The following is a 27,962-nucleotide window of genomic DNA, read 5'->3' as shown; positions in this document are numbered from 1 at the left end:
CGCAAAAAAAAACAAATATAAAAATAAAATATGAAAATAAAAATAAAAACAACCAATACTTATCGGCACTCATGTCAAAGGTCTAACGAAAAAATCCGGTTATGTATAATCACAAAGCTAGATTTTGGTAAATTTTTCAATTAACAGATCAAAATTCTCGTTTAATTTGTCGGTGTCGCTATGTAAATTTAAACTATTCTTCTGACGCTTTATGTGGATCATTTCGGATATCAAACGTTTACCTAAAAAAGGCTCCTCATCCAAGATTTTTACATCCTCCCAATTAAATTCATGGTTCAATATATGTTCCGATATGACTGATAATTGTGACGCGTTTCTTTTTATGTTGCTGCGATGTTCTTTCATCCTAGTTTTCAACAATCTACCCGTCTGCCCTACATACGACGCATCACAATCCATACAATCAATTTTATAAACTACATTGTTATGGAGTTCCCTTGGTAACTTATCCTTGTGTACTTTGATGAATTTACGGAGACTGTTAATTGCTGTATAGGATGGAATGACATCCAAATCACGTGTAATGTCCTTGATTCTCTTTGATACATTATTAATATACGGAATATTAAAGTACGAAACTTTTTTCTGCGTTGGAATCTTGTCATTGCATATATTTGTTCTATTGTTATGCAACTTATTATTGTACCGGAAGAACAACTTTTTTAACCGCGCTTGTAATGTTTGAAATATCAATTTGAGAGGATAATTATTAGACAAAAGAACTCCAATCATAGACTCAAAATTATCTTTATGGAATTTCGGATGAGATAGCCAAAAAACTCTATCTATGAGGCTGATAATGGTGCCTTTTTTATGGCAGAGAGGATGCTGCGACTCAAAATTTAAATATCTACCTGAATACGTCGGCTTATGAAATAAATCAAACTCAATGCTTCCATTATTTATAATAATAGTGACGTCTAAAAAATTCAATCGGTTGTCAACCCCCTCCTCCATGGTGAACTGCAATCTAGGATGGAAAGAATTGAAAGTGTTTAAAACAATTTTAAGCATGGAGGGAGGGGCCGCCAACGCGATATCGTCAACATATCTAAAATAAAATGGAAATGACATTGGAATCGCAGCAATCGCTCTATACTCCAAATCTTGCAACGTGATATCCGCAATGATCGGTGAGAGGGGGGAACCCATAGGCGTGCCAAAGGTCTGTTGATAACATACATTATTAAACATAAAATAAGTCGAATTCATAATAAAACGAATTGCCAATAAAAATTCATTCCGTGGAATAATACACTCTTTTTCAATATACCCCCATCTGTTAATTAAACTATCGATAGCCATATCCAATGGTACGTTGGTGAACAATGATGTAACATCTAGTGAAACTAACTTCACATCCCTATCCACACATAAACCATTTAATTTGTTCACTAATTGGAAACTATCAGAAATAGCCGAATCAGGTTTCGGAATTGCCTTATATATTATCTTATGTAAAAATTTTGCCAAGTAATAAAGAGGTGTATTCCTAGATGACACGATGACACGTAAAGGGCAATTCGGTTTATGCACCTTCGGCAGACCATACGCTCTCGGTAAAACTCCGTCCGTGCAGTTCAGGGATTTATATGTTGTTGAAGAAATGTAATTCTTCATTTTCCATCTATTTAAAATCCCGTGTAATTTAATTATTTATAATAAATGATTGCCAGTTTGATCGACTTTTACCATTGAGGAAAGATATTTATTTAATTAACCAAAAAGGTTACATAAAATAATTTTTTTAATTTCTTATATCCTACAAAAAATAATATTGTATTAAAAATTTATAATAATAAAAAAAATAAAAAATAAAAAAAATAAAAATTAAAAAATAAAAAAAAATATATAGAAATTAAAATTAAAATAAAAAATTAAAAAATAAAAATTATTTTTTAATTAAAAAATTAAAAAACTTAGCACTGCGTAATTAAACAAGCAATATGTTAAAATTAATGTATTTCTTTGCTTGAATGTCCTTCAATTAAAGTTTAGCAGTGCTAAATTTTTTAGTTTTTTAATTTAAAAAAAATTATTTTTTAATTTTTAAAAAATTTTTAATTTCTATATATTTTTTTTATTCTTTAATTTTTATTTTTTTTATTTTTAATTTTTTTAATTATTGCAAATTTTTAATATTATTTTTTGTAGGATGTAGGAAATTAAAAAATTATTTTATATAATCTTTTTGGTTAATTAAATAAAATTAAAATATTTTAAAGTATTTATTTTTACTTAGCATAATTTTTTTATATTATTAAATTTTGTAGGATAGGTTTTTACAGGGGCATTACGCGGACTTAGCACCTTTTTTTACCTTTTTTTAAAAAGGTAATTTTTTTAGGGATATCACTCTTTTTTGTACTATACATTAATTTTTTTTAATTTTAGAACATTAATATTTTAGATAAAGAAATATATTACGGAAAAAGATCAGTATCAGAAATGATATACATAAAAAGACAAAATAATAGTCTCAATCTACAGACTGATGTTGAAAATCTATCTGATATTTATATCGATTTATATCTGATATTTATATAGAGAGACTACCTAAACTCTAAGGTTAAATAACAAATACAAAATGATTATAATTGTTTGTCACTTTTCGTTTCCAACTGAGCTTCAGTTTCCTCTGAGCCGTTCTACTGACATGAGGATTACACTAGCGTCACTTTTGTTACTGTTACAATTAAAATATTGTCACATCATAAATATATGTAAGTTTTTATTAGCATTTTTTTATACCATGTGTTAGATTATTGTTTTATAACGCACTTGATTTTGGTTCTTATAATTAGTGAGGTGTAATGAGAAAATTATTTTAATTTATAGAATGCGATTAATATTTTATATTTTAACACCTGCCAACCTCGTAGTCAGAAAACTAGAGAGGATCGCTTCCCACAGTAACGTAAATGTGATGGCTCAGTGAGAGTCATATTAATGTTAATCTTACGACGTTTTATTTCGTTTACTGATGTAACTGCGTTTAAATATGTTTATTAGACGTTTATACGTTAAAAACATTTAGACTTTGGTGATTTTAATTTTGCTTTTTGTACTGCGCTGAAGAAGATCCGAAAAATTGGATCGAAACGTTCGCTTTTTCATTTGTTTTAACTTTCGAGTGTATTTTTATAATTTTAGATTAATTTAAACTTTATTGTTTATATCAGTACATATTGATTAAATGTAATAAATTAGTTTTTATAACCGGAATATTACTTCTGCTCTTATTAGCCTTTTATATGTGTAATACTTTATTTGAATTAAAGAGCATTTAATTAGTATATTGTTTTGAATATTTTTGTTAAAAAAAATATTTAACACATTTATATGATAATTTAACATATTGTATTGTGTTAATTAAATTTAAATGTTAAATTATTAAAACAACTGAACATAGATGTAAAAATAACACAATGTGCACTCATATTAATTTTACACAATAAATATGTTCTGCTTTATTAGTGACAAAGATTTAGGTGTTAAAATTTACAGAAAAAAATGTTGATTTTCTATTTTATAATATAAGTAAAAATGATAAAATCTAATATTAATATATTTTTATTTAATTTTTACATTAAAACAATTACAATAATAAATAATTACAATAATAAGTAATTTGTACGCTAGCATGTTCTTGGTGCCAAATTAATCTGCAAATAATAAACTATCTAAATATTAAAATAAAGTATTTATGGCAGCATTTAACCCATTAAACATCGAGAATTAATCTTCTGGTATCATATATATATATATATATATATATATATATATATATATTCCAGGTGTATGCATAAGTCTTTTCCGGTTTTTTGGTAAAAAAAACACGTAATTTTCAAGGGAAATTAATTTTTTTTTTTTCAAAATATTGGCCATCGGCTTCTACACATTTTGCCCATCTTTCAGGTAATTTATGAATACCATGCCAGAAAAACTGCTTGTCTTTTGCGGCAAACCATTTGTCGAGCCATTTTTTAACTTCCTCGAAATTGCTGAAGTGCTGCTCTGCGAGCGCGTGTCCCATTGATGTGAAAAGGTGATAGTCAGATGGCACCAAGACTGAGGAGTACGGTGGGTGCGGAAGGATGTCCTATCCAAGCGATTTCAAGGTGTCTTTCACTGGTTTTTCTGTGTGAGACGGCGCATTGCCGTGTAACATAATCACTTTGCCATGTCTTCTGGCCCATTCCGGTCGTCTTTCGATCTTTCCCATTGCTCGTAAACGTCTGCTGATTGTTTCTTGTGATACATGTAATGCTTCTGCTAATTGCCATATATATATATATATATATATATATTTATACATACTTACATATATGATACAAGATTTTATTCTTGATGATAATGGCGGCTTTATGATATGGTTTTATACTTAACATGACTCTGTAATGAGGGTTTATTTCATTTTTGAAAATATTATAAAAATTTTAATTACATTTTAAGAGAATATAAATATTTATATATATATGCGACACAAGATTTTATTTGCTTGATGATAATATCGAAGGTTTATTTCATTTTAAAACTATAAAAATTTTTAAATCATTTTATGAGAATATAAATATTTATACATACATATATGCGACACAAGATTTTATGCTTGATGATAATGTCGGCTTTATGATATGGTTTCTCTACTTAACATGACTCTGCAATGAGAATTTATTTCATTTTTTTAAATAATATAAAAATTTAAAAGACATTTTATGAGCATATAAATACATACATATATATATATATATATATATATATATATATATATTTATACATACTTACATATATGATACAAGATTTTATTCTTAATGATAATGTCGGCTTTATGATATGGTTTCTCTACTTAACATGACTCTGTAATAAGGGTTTATTTCATTTTTGAATATATTATAAAAATTTTAAATACATTTTAAGAGAATATAAATTTTTTTATATATATACACAAGATTTTATTTGCTTGATGATAATGTCGAGGGTTTATTTTATGAAAATATAGAAATTTTTAAATCATTTTATGAGAATATAAATATTTATACATACATATATGCGACACAAAATTTTATGCTTGATGATAATGTCGGCTTTATGATATGGTTTCTCTACTTAACATAACTCTACAATGAAGGTTTATTTCATTTTTTATAATAACAGATTTCATGCTTGATAATAATGTCGGCTTATTACACGGTTACTCTACTTAACAGAACCCTGCAATCAGGATTTATGTAATTTTTTACCATTGTATAAACATTTAAATAATTGCATCTTATGAGAATATAAATATTTAAATATATATATATATATATATATATATATATATATATGATACCAGAAGATTAATTCTCGATGTTTAATAGTTTTAATGCTGCCATAAATACTTTATTTCAATATTTAGATAGTTCATTGTCTGCAGATTAATTTGGCACCAAGAACATGCCAGCGTACAAATTATTTGTTATTGTAATTATTTATTAATGTAATTGTTTTAATGTAAAAATTAAGTAAAAATATATTAATATTAGATTTTATCATCCCCACTTATATTGTATTATAAAATAGAAAATAAACATTTTTTTTGTAAATTTTAACACCTAAATCTTTGCCACTAATAAAGCAGAACACATTTATTGTGTAAAATTAGATATGGGTGCATTGTGTTATTTTTACATCTATGTTCAGTTGTTTTAATAATTTAACCTTTAAGTTTAATTAACAATGCAATATGTTAAATTATCATATAAATGTGTTAAATATTTTTTTTAACAAAAATATTTTAACAGAGACTATATTTTTAACAAAAAAGAAACAATTTTTTCTATTGTGGAAGTATTGACATGTGTTTTTTCAAAATTTCTTATTACAAACTGCAGATCATTTCATTGACTTTTACACATACATATTTTAAAGTTCGCTCTTTCATTTTTTGATTAGATTCAGTATTGATTAGATCCATTATATATAAAGCAATAATTAATTTTATCCTCGAATTTTTCAGACTAAATAATTATCTAAAAAAATTTGCTAAATATTTTGATAGACAGACCTTTTTAGATAATCAATGTATGTGCCCAAAACTACGAGAATTATTTTACAATAAATAAAATGCTCGAAATATAGCCAGCTTATCATATATTCGAAAATACGAGTTTTTTGGATTAAATATTTATTTAGTGGCAGCCCATGGTCAGAACTATACTATAGAATTATAGAAATCATCGAAAACTATAACATTTTATTGTTTAAATTTAGAAAAATGTGTTAACTTTCAGCTAAGTTAGCATATCATTTTTGAAGTTTATTCCAATGAATTTTATATTTTTCGCCGAATTCTATAGCTCTACAACATTTTTTAACTAGTTTTAGCAATTAAAGCGATAATTAATTTTTTCCAAATTTTACGCCCAGATTTATGTATTATTATGTTATACAGTTGAATTTGTGTTAAATTTTACAGATATCATATGCACTGGATCCTGGGGGGGGGGATTAAACTCCCCTCGCAAATTATAAATATTTGTCGTTTATCTTAGTGTAACAGCTAAGCATAAAACAAAAAATATTAATAAAATAATTTTACAGAACCTTCCCTCCTTATCGATGTTTGAATTCCCTAGTGGAACATATATAAACTCACATATATAAGATCAGCCACAAATAATATTCAGAACATCTATAATATCAATAATTAATAATATCCTCTAAATAATATCAATAGCATCAACAATCAATAATATTCTCAATAATTTCAACTATCAATAGCATTCATATCCAATATAATAATGAAGTAATCGCATTAATACTCACTAAGTATTTGAGTCGCAAAAATCAATGCGAAAGTCGAATTTAAAAATTAATCTAAATATGACTCATCAATTCCTTGCAAGAAAAAAAATTTTTACTTAATAATCAATTGCCGTTCGACGTCCAAAACGTCATAGCTTTCTGTCAGATTTAATAAAAACAACTTAACAAGTTAATACAACTTTTAATTGGAAGAAAAAAGTTTTTTAAGGTAATTCTATTTCATCTTCGATAAACGACTGATGATCGTTTCATGTCAATACATGTTGCAAATTTTCCTGGCCAATCAACCAAGGGAAGGTTTTATCACATGTATTAAATTATATATTATTTTTTATGTTTCTCATTGTATTAACTTGAATTTTAACCATTTGACACATAATGTATTTTGCAAGTCTAAATTTCCGATACATCAAATGTACTTGACATTTTATAGACTAATTTGTTTGATGTTGTTATATTAATACTTTTTTAACCGATCTATTGTAAACACTCGATGTGTATTATATTTATATGTATTTATCATTTTGTTTATGCTGAAGAGGGTCATAAAGTTGACCGAAACGTACGAAAAATAGTTAGAGTTCATCAACAACTAAAAGGCAATAAAAGCTAATTAAATTCTATCAATTAGTAATTTATTTTGTGAAAGGATGTATAACATAAATATTAAAATTCAGACAGAAATAAATTTGTTCGAACGTTTCGGTTGTCTTTTCCAACTTTCTTCAGCGCATACAATTAAAAATAGAGGTTAATAAAATTTAACAATAAATTACTTATAAATGTCATTATACTAAAACTATACAGAGTCAAGATATTTTATTTTAAATAAGCGAAAACAACGCATTTGTAAAGATTTGTTCTTAAATTATTACTCTTATTTGCCATTAATTTTTGTTTATTATTGTCCCTAGTGGATGTATATGTATATTATATATGTCACGTTTGCAGATAATATATTTTATATAAATAAAATAAGTATAAAAAATATTAAAAATATAATATAATAAAAGAAAAATTTTAATAATCAATTACGAGTAATTTATGAGTCGCCAGTGAAATAAAAATAAAAATATAAAATGTGTTAATAAACCGACCACAACTGGCAATGTTATTCTTTAGTTAGTAACTGATGTTAGTTCGTTTTCTAATATCACGACGTTAATGTTCAATAAACGTAAGACGAATTTTAGTATGAATTTTATTATGTAGAAGTGTGTCAATTTATTTCTTAGCAGACTTGATAAGGACCTGAACTAAGGTCGAAACGTTGTCTGAATTTTGAATAAATAACTAAAGAATAACATTGCCAATTGTGATCGGTTTATTAACACATTTTATATTTTTATTTTAATAATCAATATAAAAACATGTAAGAAAACGCTTTAGAGTTAGAAAGAAACGCAAAAAGTAACGTGTCATCAGTAACTTTCAATATATTTTTTTCTGATGTTTTATTTATTCTTTTCAACTAATTTAAAAAAAAAATAAATTTAGTAAAATTTATTCTGTTTAGAAATTAAATACATGCTTCTGAAAGTAATTCTCTTTTCTATATCTTATTATTAATGTTTTTAGTTTGAAAATCTAATATATTGTCAAAGATGGTGTAGTTAATAAATTTTTGATACATCGGAAGATATTTTTATGTTCTTTTAATTCAAAATTCAAAGAATCAGCAACACATCTGCCATGTATGTATGCGAGTTTATAAGATCTAAAAACTCACCATTAAAAAAAGGTAAAAAAAGGCGACCAGTTAAGGGCACGCCATTAACAAAAATTATCCATTGCAAATCCATGTACAATAGAATTGTATGAAAAATTATCGATTATAAACCCATGTACAATTTAAAATTAATATAAAATAAAAAAAAATAAAAAAATTTTAGTTAAAAAAACTGGGCGCGCTGCTAAATAATATTCTAATGATATTAAAATTAAATTGTTACTTTTAAACTCATTGCAGCGCGCCCAGTTTTTTAACTAAAATTTTTTTGATTTCTTTTTATTTTATATTAATTTTAAATTTGCATAAGTTTTTAAATTTTAATTTTTTATAAAAATGTTTATTTATTCGCGCAATAATTGGACATTACTTTTTGTAGAGATATTAATTTTAGAACATAAATTTTTGTCAATTGATAGATTTTTTTATTTAAAAATACTTTTTTGTTTAACACTTTTTCACATGGCGCATGGACTTGGCATCTTGTTTATCTTTTTTTTTTAAAGATAAGTTTTTTTATGGTACGATTCTACATTTGCAAATTTAAATTTTTATTGATTCATTATACAACTCTATATATGTCTGCAACTTTAATTTTCCACTGGTACAAGTTTCTACTTTCACTTGGCGCAATTTTTTTTTATTTTATTACTTTTGTTACGATTGTACATGGGTTTATAATCGATAATTTTTCATACAATTCTATTGTACATGGGTTTGCAATGGATAATTTTTGTTAATGGCGTGCCCCTAACTGGTCACCTTTTTTTACCTTTTTTTGAAGGTAAGTTTTTAGAGATTATATCATTCATTTTTGTATATGATAAGCATCTTTAAATAAATAAGCAAAGAACCCGCCACCACCCCCGTCATATTTCAAAATATGACGGTCCTCTTTGCTTATTATAGATAAAAATAACTATCTTGTATTTTAAGTAAAAAATATTTTTTTGCACTTCACAAATAATGCAGAATGTAAAGCGTTGTCATGAAATTACTAATATATTACGAAACCTTTTTTTATATAGGACTGATCAAATTACAATATTAAATAATTAAATAGTAATAGTCATAAACTTGATATTATAAAAATCTATTTAGAAAGAATTTTATAACTACTTTATTTTATATCGAATTAGTATTATTTATTACCTATTTTTTGTAAAAATATTATATAAACATCTTTAGCATTTATACACATTTATCTTTAACAAGATAAATCTAATATCAGTGCTATAGGAACTATTTTACAATTTTTCTGGCATTTTCTTATTACAGGTACATATATATCCAATAATTAATATACAAAATTAAATATTATTTATCACACAATTTGTATCAAAATAATATATTTTTTAAAATTTCTTTTAAATTTATTTAATCATTTTTATCATTGTGATTGTAGTGGCAAGGATCTTATTGCTCATTGTCATTGCAAGCATCTGGCCTGTATATACCATAATATATTGCGTAATACATTGGCTAAGTATGACAATATGGATTTTGATAGATTCCCATGGAATATTGGAATTTTGTCGGACTTACAGTCATCCACCACATATGCAGCCTACAATTAAAGAACGCATTTATTTTATATTATTTGCTTTCGTTATTGGCATAGTTCACATTTTTATATATCTCAATGCTGTAGATAGCAAAACATTTTGGAAACATCTATCTTTCTATGTTATCTGCTTTTTTGAAAATATTGCAGCAAATTTATCATGGCAATATGCTTGTCCTCCTGCAGTTAAAGAGGCTTGGTACTTTAATATAATCTTTATTATTTGTATCATTTCCTTTTTCTTGGGAATTACAGCAATGCTTTTGTACTATATTGTCTTTCATCCCTCAAAAAGACAACATACTTCAAACGCACCAGTTCAAGCAATGTAACTTTGATATTTATTTACATTAAAAAATGAGAGATAAACTATACAATATGCAATTAACCTTATCTTATGACTTTTATAAATCTTATGATAAAATCTAACTCTCTCTTAATCTTTATTATGAAAAGAATCTCGGTATTATATGAAATAATTTCATTGTATAGTTTAACTTTCAAAAATTTTGCAAAATAAAATAACTCATACATTGTATTTCTACCATACATATAAAAAAAGACAGGTAAATATAAATAAATAAATATATATTTATATTTATATATATATATATATATAAAATGTTGGATTTTTATTATATATATATAATTTTAAAAAATCTTTGTTATATGCTATTGAATTTTAATACATACAATTTTGATTATATGTATTTTAATTGATTATACTTATAAGTATTTTTATATTATCTTAAAAAGACTGCATAGAATTATTTGTGCGACACTCTTATACGTATGTATAATTAATAGGGACCAACTACACATTTTTTTTTCCACTGAAATTTTGATAAGAATCTTTTGACTTAAAATGATATAACATTTCTCAGGATTATACAGAGAGATTGTATGAATTTAGAGTACTATAATAGTCTAATAGAATATATGTGTAAGATTGACATATGTGATATTATTTGATAATGTTAATACTCAAGAATTTAAACTGCCATAATATTTTCAATAATATATAAATAAATGGAAAATTGAAAGAAAAATATATATTTGATATATATTATTAATATAAAAATACTTTTCCTTTAAGATAAAAATAAATAGAACTAAATAAAAAATACATTCTAATCTTCTAAAACATTGCATTCTATAATTGTTTATTACAATATCAGGTATCAAATAATTAAAATAATACATACTTTTTTCTCACTTATTTTGAAAACAATCTGATCACAATGTTTGATTTTAATTAATTTTTTTTCACTCTGTTCATTTTTTATACTTACTGTAAGGTACTTAATGTACTTTTATACAAAATATACTAGCAATAATAAAAACAATCTCAATATTAAAATTAAATTATAAAAAAGATACTGTGATATTATATTGATGAGAAATGTACATTTATAATTGTATTAAATACAAAAATAAACATGCTAACAATTACTATATATACATATTTTCATAATTATCAAACTTAAAAATATAATATTGTTACCAAAGAAGAAAACACTATTTAAAAACTCTAAAAGTTCATAATTTGTTAAATTAGTAATTAAATACTGCATCTTGTATAATTTTTAAGCTTTATTTTTTATTTTTCTTTATTTAATTGAATAGATATTAACATCCAATGTAGCATACAGAATAAATTAACAACCAAAGAAATAAATCTTAACTTTGAAATATATTTTTGTTTCTTTTAAATATCAATCAACTGGATTTTGTACTACTATTAATATGAATTCTTTATCTGGTGCCACCATAATTTTATGTTTTTTGCTACGTATGCGCAAGAAAGTTAAATCATTTGTTGGATTCAAGTCACGTACGACAGAACGAGCTTTATCTGACAATTGGCTTATCAAATCTGCGTATTGAACTGTTGTCATATTATCTAATGTTGACTTTATAGGAATACCTAAAACAGATATAATTTTATAAATTTTTGTTTACAACTACGAGTAAATCATGTCAATGATCTCATGTAATACCTTCTGCATTCACCACTATTGTTCCAACTACCCTTTTATGAGACTGAATTCGTTTCATAGTTTCTTCAACCTCTTATAAATTATTTCATCAAAATTTATTAATAAAATTTTTATTTTAAATATTCCAATAACGGAAGCAAATAATATGGAATAAATGCGTTCTTTAATTGTAGGCTGCATATGTGGTGGATGACTGTAAGTCCGACAAAATTCCAATATTCCATGGGAATCTATCAAAATCCATATTGTCATACTTAGCCAATGTATTACGCAATATATTATGGTATATACAGGCCAGATGCTTGCAATGACACTGAGCGATAAGATCCTTGCCATTACAATCACAATGATAAAAATGATTAAATAAATTTAAAATAAATTTTAAAAAATATATTATTTTGATACAAAGTGTGTGATGAATAATATTTAATTTTGTATATTAATTATTGGATATATATGTACCTGCAATAAGAAAATGCCAGAAAAATTGTAAAATAGTTCCTATAGCACTGATATTAGATTTATCTTGTTAAGCTAATCGAATACTGCGATGATAACTAGCCATTGCCCAACCCATGCTCACAAGTGAGCTGATAATGCTACCTGCTTGATGTACAACTGAAAAAAATATAGAAGCTAATTAAGAAAATTATTAAAAATATATGCATACTCATACGTATAGGCATTTATATAAGATTTATATAATTGAAATATTATTGAAATAATAGCAAAATCTGATTTTGTATCACAGACTGTAAACTTGCACATAAAGTATTGTGACAATAAATTTGCAAATAATAACATTGAAATTGAAATTGAAAATTGAAATTGAAATTGAAAATTGAAATTGAAATTGAAAATATCTAATTCCGCACGCTGTCAATATAGCGGAGGGCAACTATCGCCGTCTGTTGTAAAACGTGAGAACTGGACATTTCCAATACTATGCATCTATTGCATGTGTTGTGTACGTGTGATATATGTGTGCGCATGTGTTGTATACGTGTGAATACGTGTAGCACGATACTACTATGTATGCGTGGTCGATGATGATAATAATAATGATGACGGGGACGTTTCTTAAAAGAAATTTTTCATATTTCGACTTTGCATTTATTATTATCTTTCTCTATCTTCAGCTTTTATAATCGATAATATTTCAATGAATGTATATATAATAATTCATTAATAGTGGATAATTAGAAATAAATAATTTTGTTTAGTCATTTAACATACTGGATGAGTTTATCAATTTTATTACAGCCAATTATCTATTGCTATAAAAATATGTACATTCAGCAAACAGAACGAATCCGTTTGATTAACATTAAGTTACCTGATTTACAATAGAATATCTTTTTATTCTAAACGTCGCTCTATTTAGATAATACTGCTCTTAGGATTTCAGATTAGGATCTCAGAATTATATATGTGTGGACAGAGTGTGAAATTCAGAGGTCAACCGGTTGACGTTTTACCATCTCAAGGTCGTATTGACACAATTAATTTATATATGCTTTAATATGATTCAAATTCTAAAAAAGGTTAAATGATATTTTATTTTAATTTATGTCAGGTGTATTTTAATGTTTATACACGGTTTAATGAGCGTTTGTGTTATGCGGTTTATGTAATATTTTAAATGACTATTATATAAATTGTCATTCTATGATTTAATATTTCGTAAATGTGATATTTTTCGTTTGTAATTTTTAGACTTGATAAGGACCCAAAACAAGGGTCGAAACGTCGTCCTTAATTTTGTTTGATATCTAACCAACAACAAAGAGATATTTTTTTATGCCAGTTGGGTCGTTAAAAATTATTTGATTTATAATAATTTCATTCAATGTATTTTCCCAGCAAACACCGATATATAATTGTTACATTGCTATAATAAAACGGAATATAACAGGTAATATAACGTGTATGTTACATGTAACATCCATGTTAGTTGTAATTTCCCACTCATAGATGTAACATTTTAATATAACATATATTACATTGTAGTTATATTGTAATTATATACCAAATAGCACATTGATGTATTGATAAGTCAGTGCTATCTTGGAATATAATGACAATATAACTACAATGTAATAAAAGTTTTGCGTGAAGCTGGACAAGACGCCGCTGGAAACTTTTGAAATGCTCAAGAAAGTTTTCGGGGACGATTGCCTTTCCAAATCGCAGTCAAACAGATGGCACAAGATGTTTAGAGAAGGTCGGAAGGAGGTCGCCGACGAGGCCCGCGCAGGACGCCCGTCAACATCGCGAACGGACGACAATGTGACTCGTGTGCGCCAATTATTGAATTCAGACCGTCGAATGAATGTTCGCTTAATGTCGGAATTATTGAACTTGCCGAAAACGATTGTTCACGAGATTGTATCGGAAGACTTGGCCATGCGGAAGATTTGCGCAAAATGGAAACTCCATCACGACAACGCGCCGGCTCACACCGCCTTTGTTATTACGGCCTACCTGACCCGGATCGGTGTGGCAACGGTGCCGCAGCCGCCCTACAGTCCCGACTTGGCCCCGGCGGACTTTTTTTTATTTCCTCGGCTGAAAAGGGAGCTCAAAGGACAACAGCTCGAGTCGGTTGACAACGTACAAGCTACTTCGACGGCCTCCCTGAACAGCATCCCAGTCAAGGAGTTCCAGAAATCTTATGACGCATGGAAATCGCGTTGGCAAAAATGTATTGACGCAGAAGGGTCATACTTCGAACAATTTTAAGTTGTTTTACCTATGCGATCAATAAATTCTTTTTTAAAAAAATGCGACGCATTACTTTCCGGACAAACCTGTATATCTAATATTAAAAATGTTACATCTATGAGTGGGAAATTACAACTAACATATACGTTACATGTAACATGCTTGAGTATATAACATTTATATATTGTGTTTGCTGGGTTAATATAATAATAATAATTTAATAATTTATTACAAAGAGATTTCTTCCCCTGCCTCTTCTTCTCGGTCTCCAATGATAATTAACTGCAGATAATTTATATAAAAACAACATAAAATGATTCTCTTGTACCCGGATCTCTGCTCTTCTTCTTCTTGGTCTCTATTCTGAAAGTATCAAAGATTATATATTACAATTAATTAACTACATATAGTATAATAGTATTTTGTGATTTATTCTAATTTAATGTTTCGATTACAAATAAATGAAAGAAAGCAGCATATAAGAAAATTGCTTATATATAAAATATTTATGCATTCTTTTTGCTATATATTATAAATATTTTTTTACATACATTGCATTTGGATGTATTTGTAAAATGACGTATCTAAATATATTATGATGTAAGAAACTTATGTCGATTAGGCTCGACTTATTGAGCTCACTGAACTGGTCGATCAGGCTGCGCCTGGATAAGCTGTGCAGGTTCGTCAAGCCAGGCCTGGATAGTTTAAGCGGGCCGGTCAAATTGACTTGATACACGTAATGTGTTTGAGAGTTTGTAAGTGGTGAGACAGTTTCTTTGTTATGGTTTGTACTTGTACGTTTCTATTATACTGAAGTGATGGTCCAAAGAAAGAACTGAAACGTTTATACTGAATAAACTTGTGTATAGTATAAGTTATTGTGTTATTTTTGCGCTCCTACACCTTGCGCTTGGCTCTATAAGCCGTGTTTAGATTTGTTTTAGATTAAATAAGTTATGTGATTTTATTAATAATTTATCATTAGACACTGTTTGTTTATTACCTACTTGTAATATGTGTGATGTTCTTAATAATGCAATGTTAAGTCGTATTGTTTCCAAAAATATATTATTAATTGCTAAAGACACGATTAACTGTGTTTCATATTTAAAAAATAACGATGATGATAACTTAAAAACAGCTGGACTTTCGAAACAAATTAAAATTATACATAATTTCGATGCTAGTTTAGGTCATATGAAATTGAAAGAGTAAGTGTTAAATTTGAAGTGGTAGATAGAGTGTATGTTATTGGAAAACAATTTCCATTATCTTTGAGTTATGGTATCACTATTCATAAAAGCCAAGGATTGAGTTTGCGAAGTGCAATTATGGACATCGGTAACTCTGTATTTAGTTGTGGTCAAATTTATGTTGCATTATAGTAATGCGAGTAACATCTCTAGAAGAATTACATTTAATTAATTGTGGTCCTTTAGCAGTAATAACTAGCGAAAAAGCTATTATTGAATATAATCGTCTAAAACAGATACACAATCGAAATGTAGAAATGATTACTATGACAAAAGAACGCTATCGTAAAGTGAAAGATGAGCGTTGCTAAAAATAAATACTGTTCAAAAATCAAGTTCAGATAAAACAGTTCGACGAAGTACTGCTTGGATCATACGTGGTTGCCACAATACAGATAAAGTTTTATGCTATGCAAATGCAGTATTACAATGTTTATTACATTTAAATGTCATTAGGCAACAATTATTTAATTGTGATAAATCAGATCTTTTACGTATATTAATGCATCAATATGAATATGGATTATCTCATTTAAATACATATGCAATACGGCAATAGTTAGGAGAACATTTTTCGAACACCGTGAAACAAAATGTATCCCATTCTTTAACGACTCTTTGCGAAAAATTGATTTTGTTAGAAATTTGATAGAACATCAAGTTACTTCTACTAAACGATGCAAAATTTGTGGCAATACTAAAACTATTGTTGATAAAAATATTACTGTTTTAATTCCAATTAATAATTTGAAAAACAAAAGTTATAATCTTAATGATTTATTAAATAATAATACGAATACTAAGTCGGCTCTTTAATTTTTAAAAACACGAATTAATTTTCTCGCCTATTTCTTTACAGGGGAAATTAAGAGAGGAACAAGGGAAATTTCTGAGATCCCAACCATCCCATCAAACACAGTATGTAAATGTTATATACTTAAGCATGTTACATGTAACGTATATGTTAGTTGTAATTTCCTACTCATAGATGTAACATTTTTAATATTACATATATTACATATTGTAGTTATATTGTCATTATATCCCAAGATAGCACTGACTTATCAATACATCAATGTGCTATTTGGTATATAATTACAATATAACTACAATGTAATATATGTTATATTAAAATGTTACATCTATGAGTGGGAAATTACAACTAACATGAATGTTACATGTAACGTACACGTTATATTACCTGTTATATTCCGTTTTATTATAGCAATGTAACAATTATATATCGGTGTTTGCTGGGATAGGATACAAATTCCTTAGTTTCCAAATTTTCTTTCTAAATTATCGCAATAACATCGCGTGTGACTCTATGGCTGAGAGGAATGAAGTGTAAATCGTGATTTATTAAATGTTACGTTTTCACACTGGAATAAATCATACAATGAATCATTGTACTGGAAATGATATAATATTTAAAAATGAAATAACATTGGCAAAGAGGTAGTTGTAATTCATTTTAGAGTATTTTCATAAAATGATAAATTAATAAAAGCAACACAAAAATTAAATCTATGTGCTGGTCCAACAACTAAAGTATTAATAGCTGGGCAGTTATATAAAACGATGAATGCTATATTCCATCAAGGTTTGTCTATTGATAAAGGTCCTTATATAAGAATGTGTAGAGAAGGAGTATCTAACATTTGGATTGCAAAGTTGATGATGTGCTAGTTAAAAAAAACAGTGGTCTAGAGGTGCTAAAAATATTATGTAATACAAAAAATGGCTAATAAATAATATATATAACATATATAAAACTATAAAATTTGTAAAACAAATAAGCAATTTTATATTGAATCTTTTCATTAAAAATACATTATTGAAATTATAAACTTATAATAATAAAAACTTAATCGTTTAATTTTAAATGATAATAAATATATACTAGAAAAAATGATATCCATAAAAAAACTTATCTTTAAAAAAAAGGTAAAAAAAGGGCGCCATGTTTACGTGTCATGTGTAAAAGTATTATAAAAAAAAATGTAAAACTTATGTTGTAAAATTAATATATTCCTAAAAAAAAGCAGCGCCAAGTTTTTTAATTTTTTAAAAATTTTTTCTCTTTTTTTTATTTAGTATTAATTTTTGCATAAGTTTTTAATTTTCAATTTTTTTTACAAATTTTTATTAATTTGGCGGAACTTTTTTGATATCTTTTTTTTAGAAATATTATATTTTAATTTTACAACATAAGTTGTATATTTTTTTTATAACATTTTTACACATGACACGTAAGCTTGGTGCCCTTTTTTTTGAAAGGCAAGTTTTTTTATGGATATTGATATATCAGAGTGAATAATTAATTGAAAATTTTAAATACTTTTATCTTTAATTTATAATTTATTTTATTTATTATTTATTGAAGATATAAAATTCACATACTTACATCATTTTTTATGTAGTTTCCATGGAGTGCAATTTAAGTATTCCAACGCTTCGGAAGTGCACGAATACCTCTAGAAAGGAAGTCTTTTATTTGATGCACCAGTTTCTCCTCTTCTTCGGACCTAAGACTTGCCTCCCATCGTTTGAATGTTTTCCATATTTGCCATATTCATCATATCTTGCCCTCAATTTTTATTTCTTTATTCTTCATTTATTTCTACTATCTTTATCAAAATACAGATTTTTTACCAATGATAAAGCGATAAAAGTGACTGAAAATATAATTTTTTTTATTCTCTATTCTTCTACTACTATTATTACTGAAATATTATTACTGAAATATTATTACTGAAATATTAGACACGTATAAAAGTATTGTACATATAATATTTATTGAAAGCTTATCATAACTCATTGAAAGTTTGTCATAAATCATTCAGAATAGAGATATGTATTATAATAATTTATTAGAGTCAATTTCAACTGAAAAATGTTTATTACTTTGACAGGATATCAATATTTATTAAGCACTCTTTTATTCGTCCTCGTGAAATATCTACTATAATAAAGTTAATATTAAAATAATTCTTTAATATTTCTTTAACACTTAGAACACCTACGTGACAGTAAAATTTATAAATTTTGTAATTTAGAATAAATAGAGTAGTTTATTGAAGCAACTGTTGTATGCGTAAGCAAAATGAAAATAAATAAATACAATAGTTATTACGTCTCATTCCAATCATAACGGCATATATATAAAAACTCATATATTATTTAAAACCTCAATCTACACTTCATTCCTCTCGACCAATAGAGCCAACGCGATGTTATTGCGACAATTAAGAAAGAAAGAAAATTTGGAAAGTAAGGAATTTGAATCCTATGGTTGGGATCTCAGAAATTCCCCTTGTTCCTTCTCTTAACATCCCCTGTAAAGAAATAGGCGAGAAAAATATTGGTCCGAAAGTCGGCTGAATCGGGAAATTAATTGTCGCAATAACATCACGTTTGGCTCTATTGGTCGAGAGGAATAAAGTGTAGATTGTGGTGTTAAAAATTAAGGAGCTGACTTAAAAATATTCTTATTATTGTTCCTATATTATTTATTAATTTATTTAATTACATTATTTTAATATATATAATATTATATTATATTATAAGTATATATATATATATATATATATAATAAATATACTTATTAAATTATTATTTATATTTAGATTTTGCTTGGTTTGTAAATTCTAGTCTGACTTCCCTCGCTCTTGCTTTTTCAGTTGTTCTAGGGTAAATAAATTAATCAAAATAATAAATAAATCAAAAATAATCAAATTAATAAAAAAAATCAAATTAATCAAATTAATAAAAACAATTCGCATTGTAATACTAAAATAAATAGAATGTAGAAATGTTTAATTGACTTACAGTTTTGATTGCTGGTTTTGATTGGTCTTATTTTGAGTCCAACAGCTTTGCATCCCTCGCTGGCCTTCTGGATCCCGTTGTTGTGACATGGATCGATTTGCATTCAACAAATTATTATTGTGGTCCATTTTGAGAGGTTTTAATACTGTAAAACTGTAAACACATCTTGTATATTGCATACAATTTATATAAATTTTAGCAAATTTTTGTAAAATCGTCTTAGAATCGAGTCAGGAATACGATATTTTAAGAACATGTATTATTTCATACATAATAATTTTTACTTTTTTACCTGATTTTTAAGATGGAAACACTTATTAACTTTCTCACAGATCGCCAGGTACGGTCAGGCCGCACCACTCATTAATATCGCGACAACTAATTAGCGGACACGACGGCTCAGCCTCGGAAGCTCGGTATCAGGGGGTAGAGTGTCGTGGTTCTTTCTGTAAGGAGAGTCGGAATCGCAGTCTCGAAGAGAAAGAGGAAATATCGACATTAAATACAATCAGAGATAAGATAAAATAATAATGATATATTTTCAATAATGAGAATACTTATTAAGTCAGCTCTTTTAATTTTTAAAACCACAATCTCCACTTGATTCCTCTCGACCAATAGAGCCAAACGCGATGTTATTGCGACAATTATGAAAGAAAGAACATTTGGAAAAATAAGGAATTTGAATCCTATGGTTGGGATCTCAAAAATTCTCCTTGTTCCCTTTCTTAACATCCCCTGTAAAGAAATAGGCGAGAAAAATATTGGTCTGAAAGTCGGCTGAATCGGGAATCAAACCCGAGACCTTCCGCTTGCCGGGCGACTGCTCTTCCAACTCTTCTGTTGGAAGAGCAGTCGCCCGGCAAGCGGAAGGTCTCGGGTTTGATTCCCGATTCAGCCGACTTTCAGACCAATATTTTTCTCGCCTATTTCTTTACAGGGGATGTTAAAAAAGGGAACAAGGAGAATTTTTGAGATCCCAACTATAGGATTCAAATTCCTTATTTTTCCAAATGTTCTTTCTTTCATAATTGTCGCAATAACATCGCGTTTGGCTCTATTGGTCGAGAGAAATCAAGTGGATATATTTTCAATTAATCGTAGTTAGAGACAAGGCGTTGGTATAATATAATCATCGAGCATGGAGGAGGTCGCTGGGTTTTTTCGAAATGTCTAATTATCACTACCCTCCTCCTTTCGTAGTCCGCTCGAGTATGCCATAAATCAGTGCTCGGAATTAGTTGCTCTTTTCGAGCCGATTTCGCGAGCGACGGGGTAGATCTCCCCACTACCGTCGAGGCTCGACGGCGGAGTCGTCGTTACTCCGGGCAACGCTATATCTCAGGAGCGTCGCTAAACATGTTAAGTTGTACCTTCCGCCAAATCGTCATTATTATTACATAATTTATATTTTTGTTAAATAATAACTGAATATTAACTTAATATTAACTTAATATTTAGTTATTATTTAACAAAAATATAAATTATGTAATAATAATGACGATTTGGCGGAAGGTACAACTTAACATGTTTAGCGACGCTCCTGAGATATAGCGTTGCCCGGAGTAACGACGACTCCGCCGTCGAGCCTCGACGGTAGTGGAGAGATCCACCCCGTCGCTCGCGAAATCGGCTCGAAAAGAGCAACTAATTCCGAGCACTGCCATAAATAATCCAGCGAAATCTATTCTTAAGGCTCGGTAATAAGTAACTCTATATAATGCTACAATTACAATACCATACAAAGTGACTGTCGACTCGTTTCGGTGCCCCTCGGAGAGGCGAAGAAGGCAAAGAGATGCGAAAAGACGTAATTACGGATATCGACGCGAGTCCCGTGAGTCTTCCACAAATTCTCGGTATTAAATTATTACTGGCATAATTGCTCGGTATCGCGATATTATTCTAGTATCCCACGAATCCGCGCTTACCGGAAGATCGAGGAGGTGGCCTTACAATACTGCGTCGCGGTCGGTGGTGGATGAGGATTGTGGTCCTCTCGTGTCTTCTCAGGTCATTGGCTCGCCGAAAAATGATTTCGCTTCGGGATGGCAGAACCTCGGGAGGTACGCTGGAGGGGAGGAGGAGACGCTGCGCGCCACCCCGGTCCGGTTTCCAGGTGTTGCGGCAACGTTGCGCCCCGCACCAGGCCCGGAATCGATCCTCATATCGATCTCCGTCTATCGCGGCTGGTCGCAGACTTCGTCTGGTCGCCAAATTCGAACGTCCGCTCTCGGAGAGTGACGATGTTGCAGGTCCATTCTGGGCGGTCCCATCCACACCTCGTACGGCTGCATGAGGGTGTTCGTGACAGCCTTCCGCTGGGGTGACGATCTCCGCGTTTCCTTCGACGAGTGGTGACGGGCCTCTCAGGAGTGGTCATCCTTGTGGAGGAATGCAGGCGCCTTTCCTTCCCCGTTACGGACCGCTGCTGTTCGTTCACTCGAGGCTGTAACGAGTTCACTTGCAGTATCTTTCTCTTACGTACTCGGTACTGTGTACATTTTATTGCTCCTTACTACTCACCGGGCCGGCCGCTCAGTCTCCGTTCCTTCCTCTCCGAGGTCGTCCCTCTAGTCAGGCTCTCCTGGCCCACCACCTCGACCCTCGATACCGAGTAAGGGCGACCCAGCGAAAAGATCGCGGCTTACCTGTACGAAACACATAATTCAAAAGCGCTCTCAGACGCTTCCCGGCCGGGCGCATCCGCCTTTGTGACGGGCTCAAAAAGATCACGCCACAATATATATAAAATACTAATTTACTTCAGTTTTAGATGAAGTCAGCTGCAAAAGTAATGAACAAAATTATTCAATTTTTCGTAAAAGATAGTAAAAAATCGTATATAGGCTATTCCACACGAGTCGTGGGTGTTTTTAATTCAGTTAACTATTTTTTATCCATTTTTCAAGCAATACAACAACGTATTTTATATTTTTTTGAATCTTCCTTGAACTTTAAATCGTCGTTATTTTCGATTATATAGGAAAAAGATGTGTAGGAAATTCCATTCCAGTGCTCAATGATTAAGCGCAAATTTTAGATAATTTTTTGTTTGATTTAGAAAAACAATTCGAGGAAATTAATAATTAATGGTTAAGAAATTTTTAAAAAATCTAAAAAACTAAAAGTCGCAAAGTTTCAAGGAATATTATTGTACTGTATAATTGTATTTATTCAAAGTATAAAAAGAAAGAATCAATCATACAGAATTAAAATTGTTTCATAATCGTCTCTCTTTCTTATAAAATAATAATTAAAATAATAATTAAAATTGTGTCGTCTTTTAATGATTATCATCCGAGATTAAAATTTACGCATGAAATATTGAAAATGATAACGCGATTAATTTTTTGAACACTACTGTGATCAGATATAATGGTATATTGTTAACTGACTGGTTAATGAAACCCACTTGCTCGGGTAGATATATTAATTTTTATTCTAATCATCCTTTTAAATACAAAAAGAATACCATTTTTAATCTTAATTGTTGATCATGCAATTTTATTATCGGACGATCGGTTTCATCAAAAGAACATCTCTAAAGTAAAATCGATATTGACGAATAATTGTTTTTTGTCGAATATTATTAATAAGTTTGTGAATAACAGGTTAAAATTCCTTAAGACACGAAATAATGACGATCGTAATGTGGATAACGATAATTCAATTAGTGCAAAATTAAAAAATTGAATGACTTCATAAGGGTTCAAAAGGACAGAAATGATTGTCCCACGAACTCTAATGTTATTTATAGATTAAATTGCAATGATTGTGACGCCACATGTCGGACAGACAAAAAGACAGTTAGGAACGAGACTTAAAGAACATAAAAATAATATTAAATTAGACTCTGCTAAACATTCGGTTGTCACGGAACACATTTTAAATGAACAGCATACATTTGACTGGGATAACACTAAGATTATGGATTATGAAAAGAATTACCATAAAAGGCTAATATCTGAAATGATCTACATTAAAGAACAGAAAAATGAAATTAATTTAAACAGAAACACCGAATTGCTAGACAGTAGCTATTTTGACATACTTAAAAAATTAGCTGAATCATAGTTTAGAAAAAACATTGGTAATAAATAAATACATCACACTCTCTACCTCGACATTTGTTATTTAGACTTTGCAACACACACTTGAAATGTCGAGAAGAAGAACTTGTTAAAACGATAATGTAAGTTGAAAGATTTTTTAATTTTAATTTTATCTGCCATTAATTTAATTCGCGCAAAATATCCACAGCATGATTAAATGTCGCAAAACTTGAAATCTCAGACCAATCGGCTTACTCATCTATTGGTCATCAGCGAATAATCGTTTAACTTTGTAATTTAATGTTTAACCAACTTTGTATTTTAATATTTAACTTTGTATTTTAATATTTGATTTTTACGTATTGAAAAAGACTGTAGTGCAGTCGAAACGTTTACGCTGTATATTGTTTCTCTAACGGAATGAGAATTTAATTATTTAATTATTAATAAATCTTTAGATCTTATTTAATTCCTCGTTTAGTTGGCCTACAATATTTACCTTTTTTTAAATTATGTTTATAATATTAATTTGGCGAATTAAAATTATGTACATAATAATAATTCGACAAACTAAATTTATGTAATATATAATAGAAACTCGGAAATTAAAATTATGTCTTTTTTTAAAAATAGCATTCTCGCAAATATTGTTGCCGCTTTTCTGCGATGATAGAGGTTTGAAAGATAAACCGATATATTCGAGAATCAACTTAACATACCTGTTTTAAAGGAAGGATGTGTGCAAAAAACCACAAAACTGTTCAAAAAATTGCAAAAAACTGTTCTCTCAAGAATCGAACTGCTATATATATACCCCTTAGGCCAGAGCAACGACCCCCACTTGCCGTTCCGTATTCGATCAATCGAATTTCTTATGCATATGCTTATGCGCTTACGCAAAAGTGTATTCTCCCCGCTTTAAGCTCACATCCACTTTTTGTAAAATATAACAGTCAGGTTTCAACCAATCGCGTTCCGCAAAATATAACATTAGTAGAATTTCAACATGTTGAAATTTCCATGGTCAAAACCTTACTGTTACGTTTTACGGAAAGTGTGTGCGAATAGCTTTACACACACAGTCTTACATACACAGGTTTGGAAACTTGCATGGTGGGAGTAGTTCCAGCTATTATGACCGTTTTTAGTTTTATATTTTTTTTTGTTCTATCAGTCGATAGGGCTTATTGCAATCGGAAAGTGTATGAAAAAATGAAGACAAATAGCAATTTTTTATGTTTAAAAACACTATCTGTCAATCTAACTTTTCAAGTAGCCAGTCTTGTTTGATTTTTGAATTTAAATGTTGAGTTTCTCGATTAGATTATAATGCCGAATTCTTGCATTGTTCCACAGTGTAAAACAAATTACAAGAGTTGCAAAGTTAAATTATCAATATTTAAAGTGCCAAATGATGAGATAGTTCATAAAAAATCAAAAGATGCAATTCCTGGAATAAATAAATCAAATCCGCGTCATTATATTTATTGTACAAATATTGTTTATTTTGTTTAGCAAAGCAAATAAACTGGATATTATTACTCTTTTTTAATTTTTATTCAGTAGAAATATATAAATTTGTCAAGATATCTGCAAGTATAGCTCTTACGGCACTACAATGCATGTGAAACTTGCAAAAATTTTTTCTCAAGTGTGAACGGTAATGCTGCATCCTCCTTGTCAGCTTTGATTAATCTTAAGTCTCGCGGAGAACTCATTTATTCGAATTTGCACATTTTTAACTTTGTTGCTATATCGAATCTTGTTTTTGGAAGCATGTCTTGACTGATGTATTTGACTTGACTATTGATAAAGTTATTAGCAATTATTCATTTTCATTTTCCTGTCAAGAGCATACGTCTGATTTGCTTTTTTATACTATTCATTATTATGTACGTCTCAGAATAAGACAATTTTTAATATAATTCCATGTATAGTTATCGAGATATTCGACCTATTAAGTTTAACTTAAAAGATACGATATATTATGTAACAATGTAACATTGCATTTGTAATATTTTATATAAAATTCACAGTTATATTACATTAATGGAATAGTTATATTACATATCTATTGCAACATAACATTACATGTTACATCCACGAGTGAGAAATAACAACTAACATAAACGTTACCTGTAACGTTTCGAAAACGTAATATTTACATAATAGTTACATATTGTGTTTACTGGATTACGTCTTACGTTTTTACAGAAATTCGTCTGCAAAGATCCTTAGCAACTCCTCTCCACTGATTTATTATATTAAAATTTTTAGCAAATTTTTCATGAGCTTTTTTAATCCGAGAAGCATTTTTCTTGACTTTAAAAATTAATACTATTATTTTAAATTTTTCTCTAAACCTCTCTATTTCGACCAATATTGATTGATATGATTTGATGAATGACTTGTGACAATTGAGTGAGGTTTATTTTTATCTCATTTTTATTATTCTCTTTTCTCCCGAGATATGTAGATGAGAATAAGTCAAAAAGGTGTTTGGAATTAAGTTTCGTCAACCGCCCTTTTTTTCTTTGATTTCTTTAGTTTTTTTTTGTACAGAGTTTCATTGTAGAGAAAACAATGTCGTCTATAGTTTTAATTCTTAAACCCAATTTTTCTTAAAATTGATGAGTTCTATTCTTTCAAGTCATATTGAGCATATATTGTTTCTGGTCATTTTTGCCTCTCTCAAGTTACCTTTATGTAGTCTGTAGAATTTCAGTTTCTGCTTAAAAGAGTTTTAATTTTTGTTTTAGATTTCGCTTTAGGTTTCGGTTTTGTTCTACGAAAGAAAAGACTCCTGAAGTCTTTTTGTCTGACTCTTATTGTCAGTAGGACGTAACATAAATACATTTATAAGAAAAAGAGGGTTAAAGATAAATTGATGATGAATTTTTCTAAGACAGTAACGAAGAACAAGACGATTTCATTCATTTAAATAATAATAGATAATATCTTATAGTTTGAGAGAGAGAGAGAGAGAGAATAGAAAATAAATAGAAAATATGATTAAAAATGTTTAGATATACATATGTGCGTACGTAATTTTTTAAGACATAATTATAATAAACATTATAATAAACATTTTCTATAATATCTTCATCAAATTTCAGATTTTATATGAACGATAGAAATATAGATATATGCATATATATAATTTTTTATGATAAAAATGTAGATATATGCAATTTTTACGTTATCTTTTCATATAGAAAAACATAATTGTAGTAAATATTTCTATTATCTTCATCAAATTTCAGATTTGATATAAACAAATATTAATAAATGACTAATGTTATAATATTTAACATCAATCATTTCACTTCCGATTTAATATTCATTTAGAATGAAATGTCTCAATCTACTGTTATAGTATAAAACTAGCTTTGCAATAGCTAACACTTGTATTTCAGTATTATTGCGTTTTCAGTTTACAAATCTAATAATTGCCAAAAAGATTGTGTCGTTAAATTTTTTTAACACATCGAGAGATATTAATGTTTTTTCTTCTATATAATCCATTATCTTTTCTTATCTTAAAGCTACACAAATGTAAATTTTTGTCATTTTCAAAATTTTATTTTTCTATGTGATATAATAAAAGGCCAACTTAACGAGCTTATATGCTAATAATTGAAAAATTTTTATTTATTAATTTACGTCATATTATACAAAAGTTACGATAAACGTTTCGACTGTACGACAGTCTTTCTCAATATCCTAATAATATGTTAAAAAATTAATTTAGTCATTTTGACATCATAAATAAATACAACAATTATAACATGATATTGGCATATCATGCCAACAATCATGAATTTTGTACTGCGTTCGTCATATAATCTTATAATTGTTGTATTTATTTATGATGTCAAAATGACTAAATTAATTTTTTAACATATTATTAGGATATTGAGAAAGACTGTCGTACAGTCGAAACGTTTATCGTAACTTTTGTATAATATGACG

General features: G+C 28.5%; 1 protein-coding gene, 2 long non-coding RNA genes and 1 pseudogene across 5 annotated transcripts in view; 2 read left to right on the top strand and 2 right to left on the bottom strand.

Moving 5' to 3' along the window:
- Nucleotides 1-27,962, top strand: part of LOC114928595 (uncharacterized) — a 50,440-nt gene that overhangs the window by 21,207 nt on the left and 1,271 nt on the right. The window lies entirely within an intron of this gene.
- LOC146723380 (dynein light chain roadblock-type 2-like) lies at nucleotides 11,727-12,470 on the bottom strand. Its single transcript, XM_085482414.1, has 2 exons — nucleotides 12,125-12,470; nucleotides 11,727-12,051 (listed from the first exon to the last, which is right to left on the bottom strand). The coding sequence occupies exons 1-2, from the start codon at nucleotides 12,180-12,182 to the stop codon at nucleotides 11,840-11,842; spliced, it is 270 nt and encodes an 89-aa protein (XP_085338540.1). The 5' UTR covers nucleotides 12,183-12,470; the 3' UTR covers nucleotides 11,727-11,839.
- LOC146723379 (uncharacterized) lies at nucleotides 15,460-17,793 on the top strand (annotated as a pseudogene).
- Nucleotides 19,739-20,342, bottom strand: LOC114928596 (uncharacterized). Its single transcript, XR_003819087.1, has 3 exons — nucleotides 20,228-20,342; nucleotides 19,936-20,088; nucleotides 19,739-19,792 (listed from the first exon to the last, which is right to left on the bottom strand). It is a non-coding gene; the product is annotated as an uncharacterized LOC114928596 (long non-coding RNA).

The sequence above is a fragment of the Nylanderia fulva genome, unplaced genomic scaffold, assembly GCF_048542155.1.
Source record: "Nylanderia fulva isolate GAGA-0341 unplaced genomic scaffold, ASM4854215v1 Scaffold200, whole genome shotgun sequence".
Lineage (NCBI taxonomy): Eukaryota > Metazoa > Arthropoda > Insecta > Hymenoptera > Formicidae > Nylanderia > Nylanderia fulva.
The sequence above is the reverse complement of the archived record's forward strand: the minus strand, read 5'-3'. Positions and strand labels throughout refer to the sequence as shown.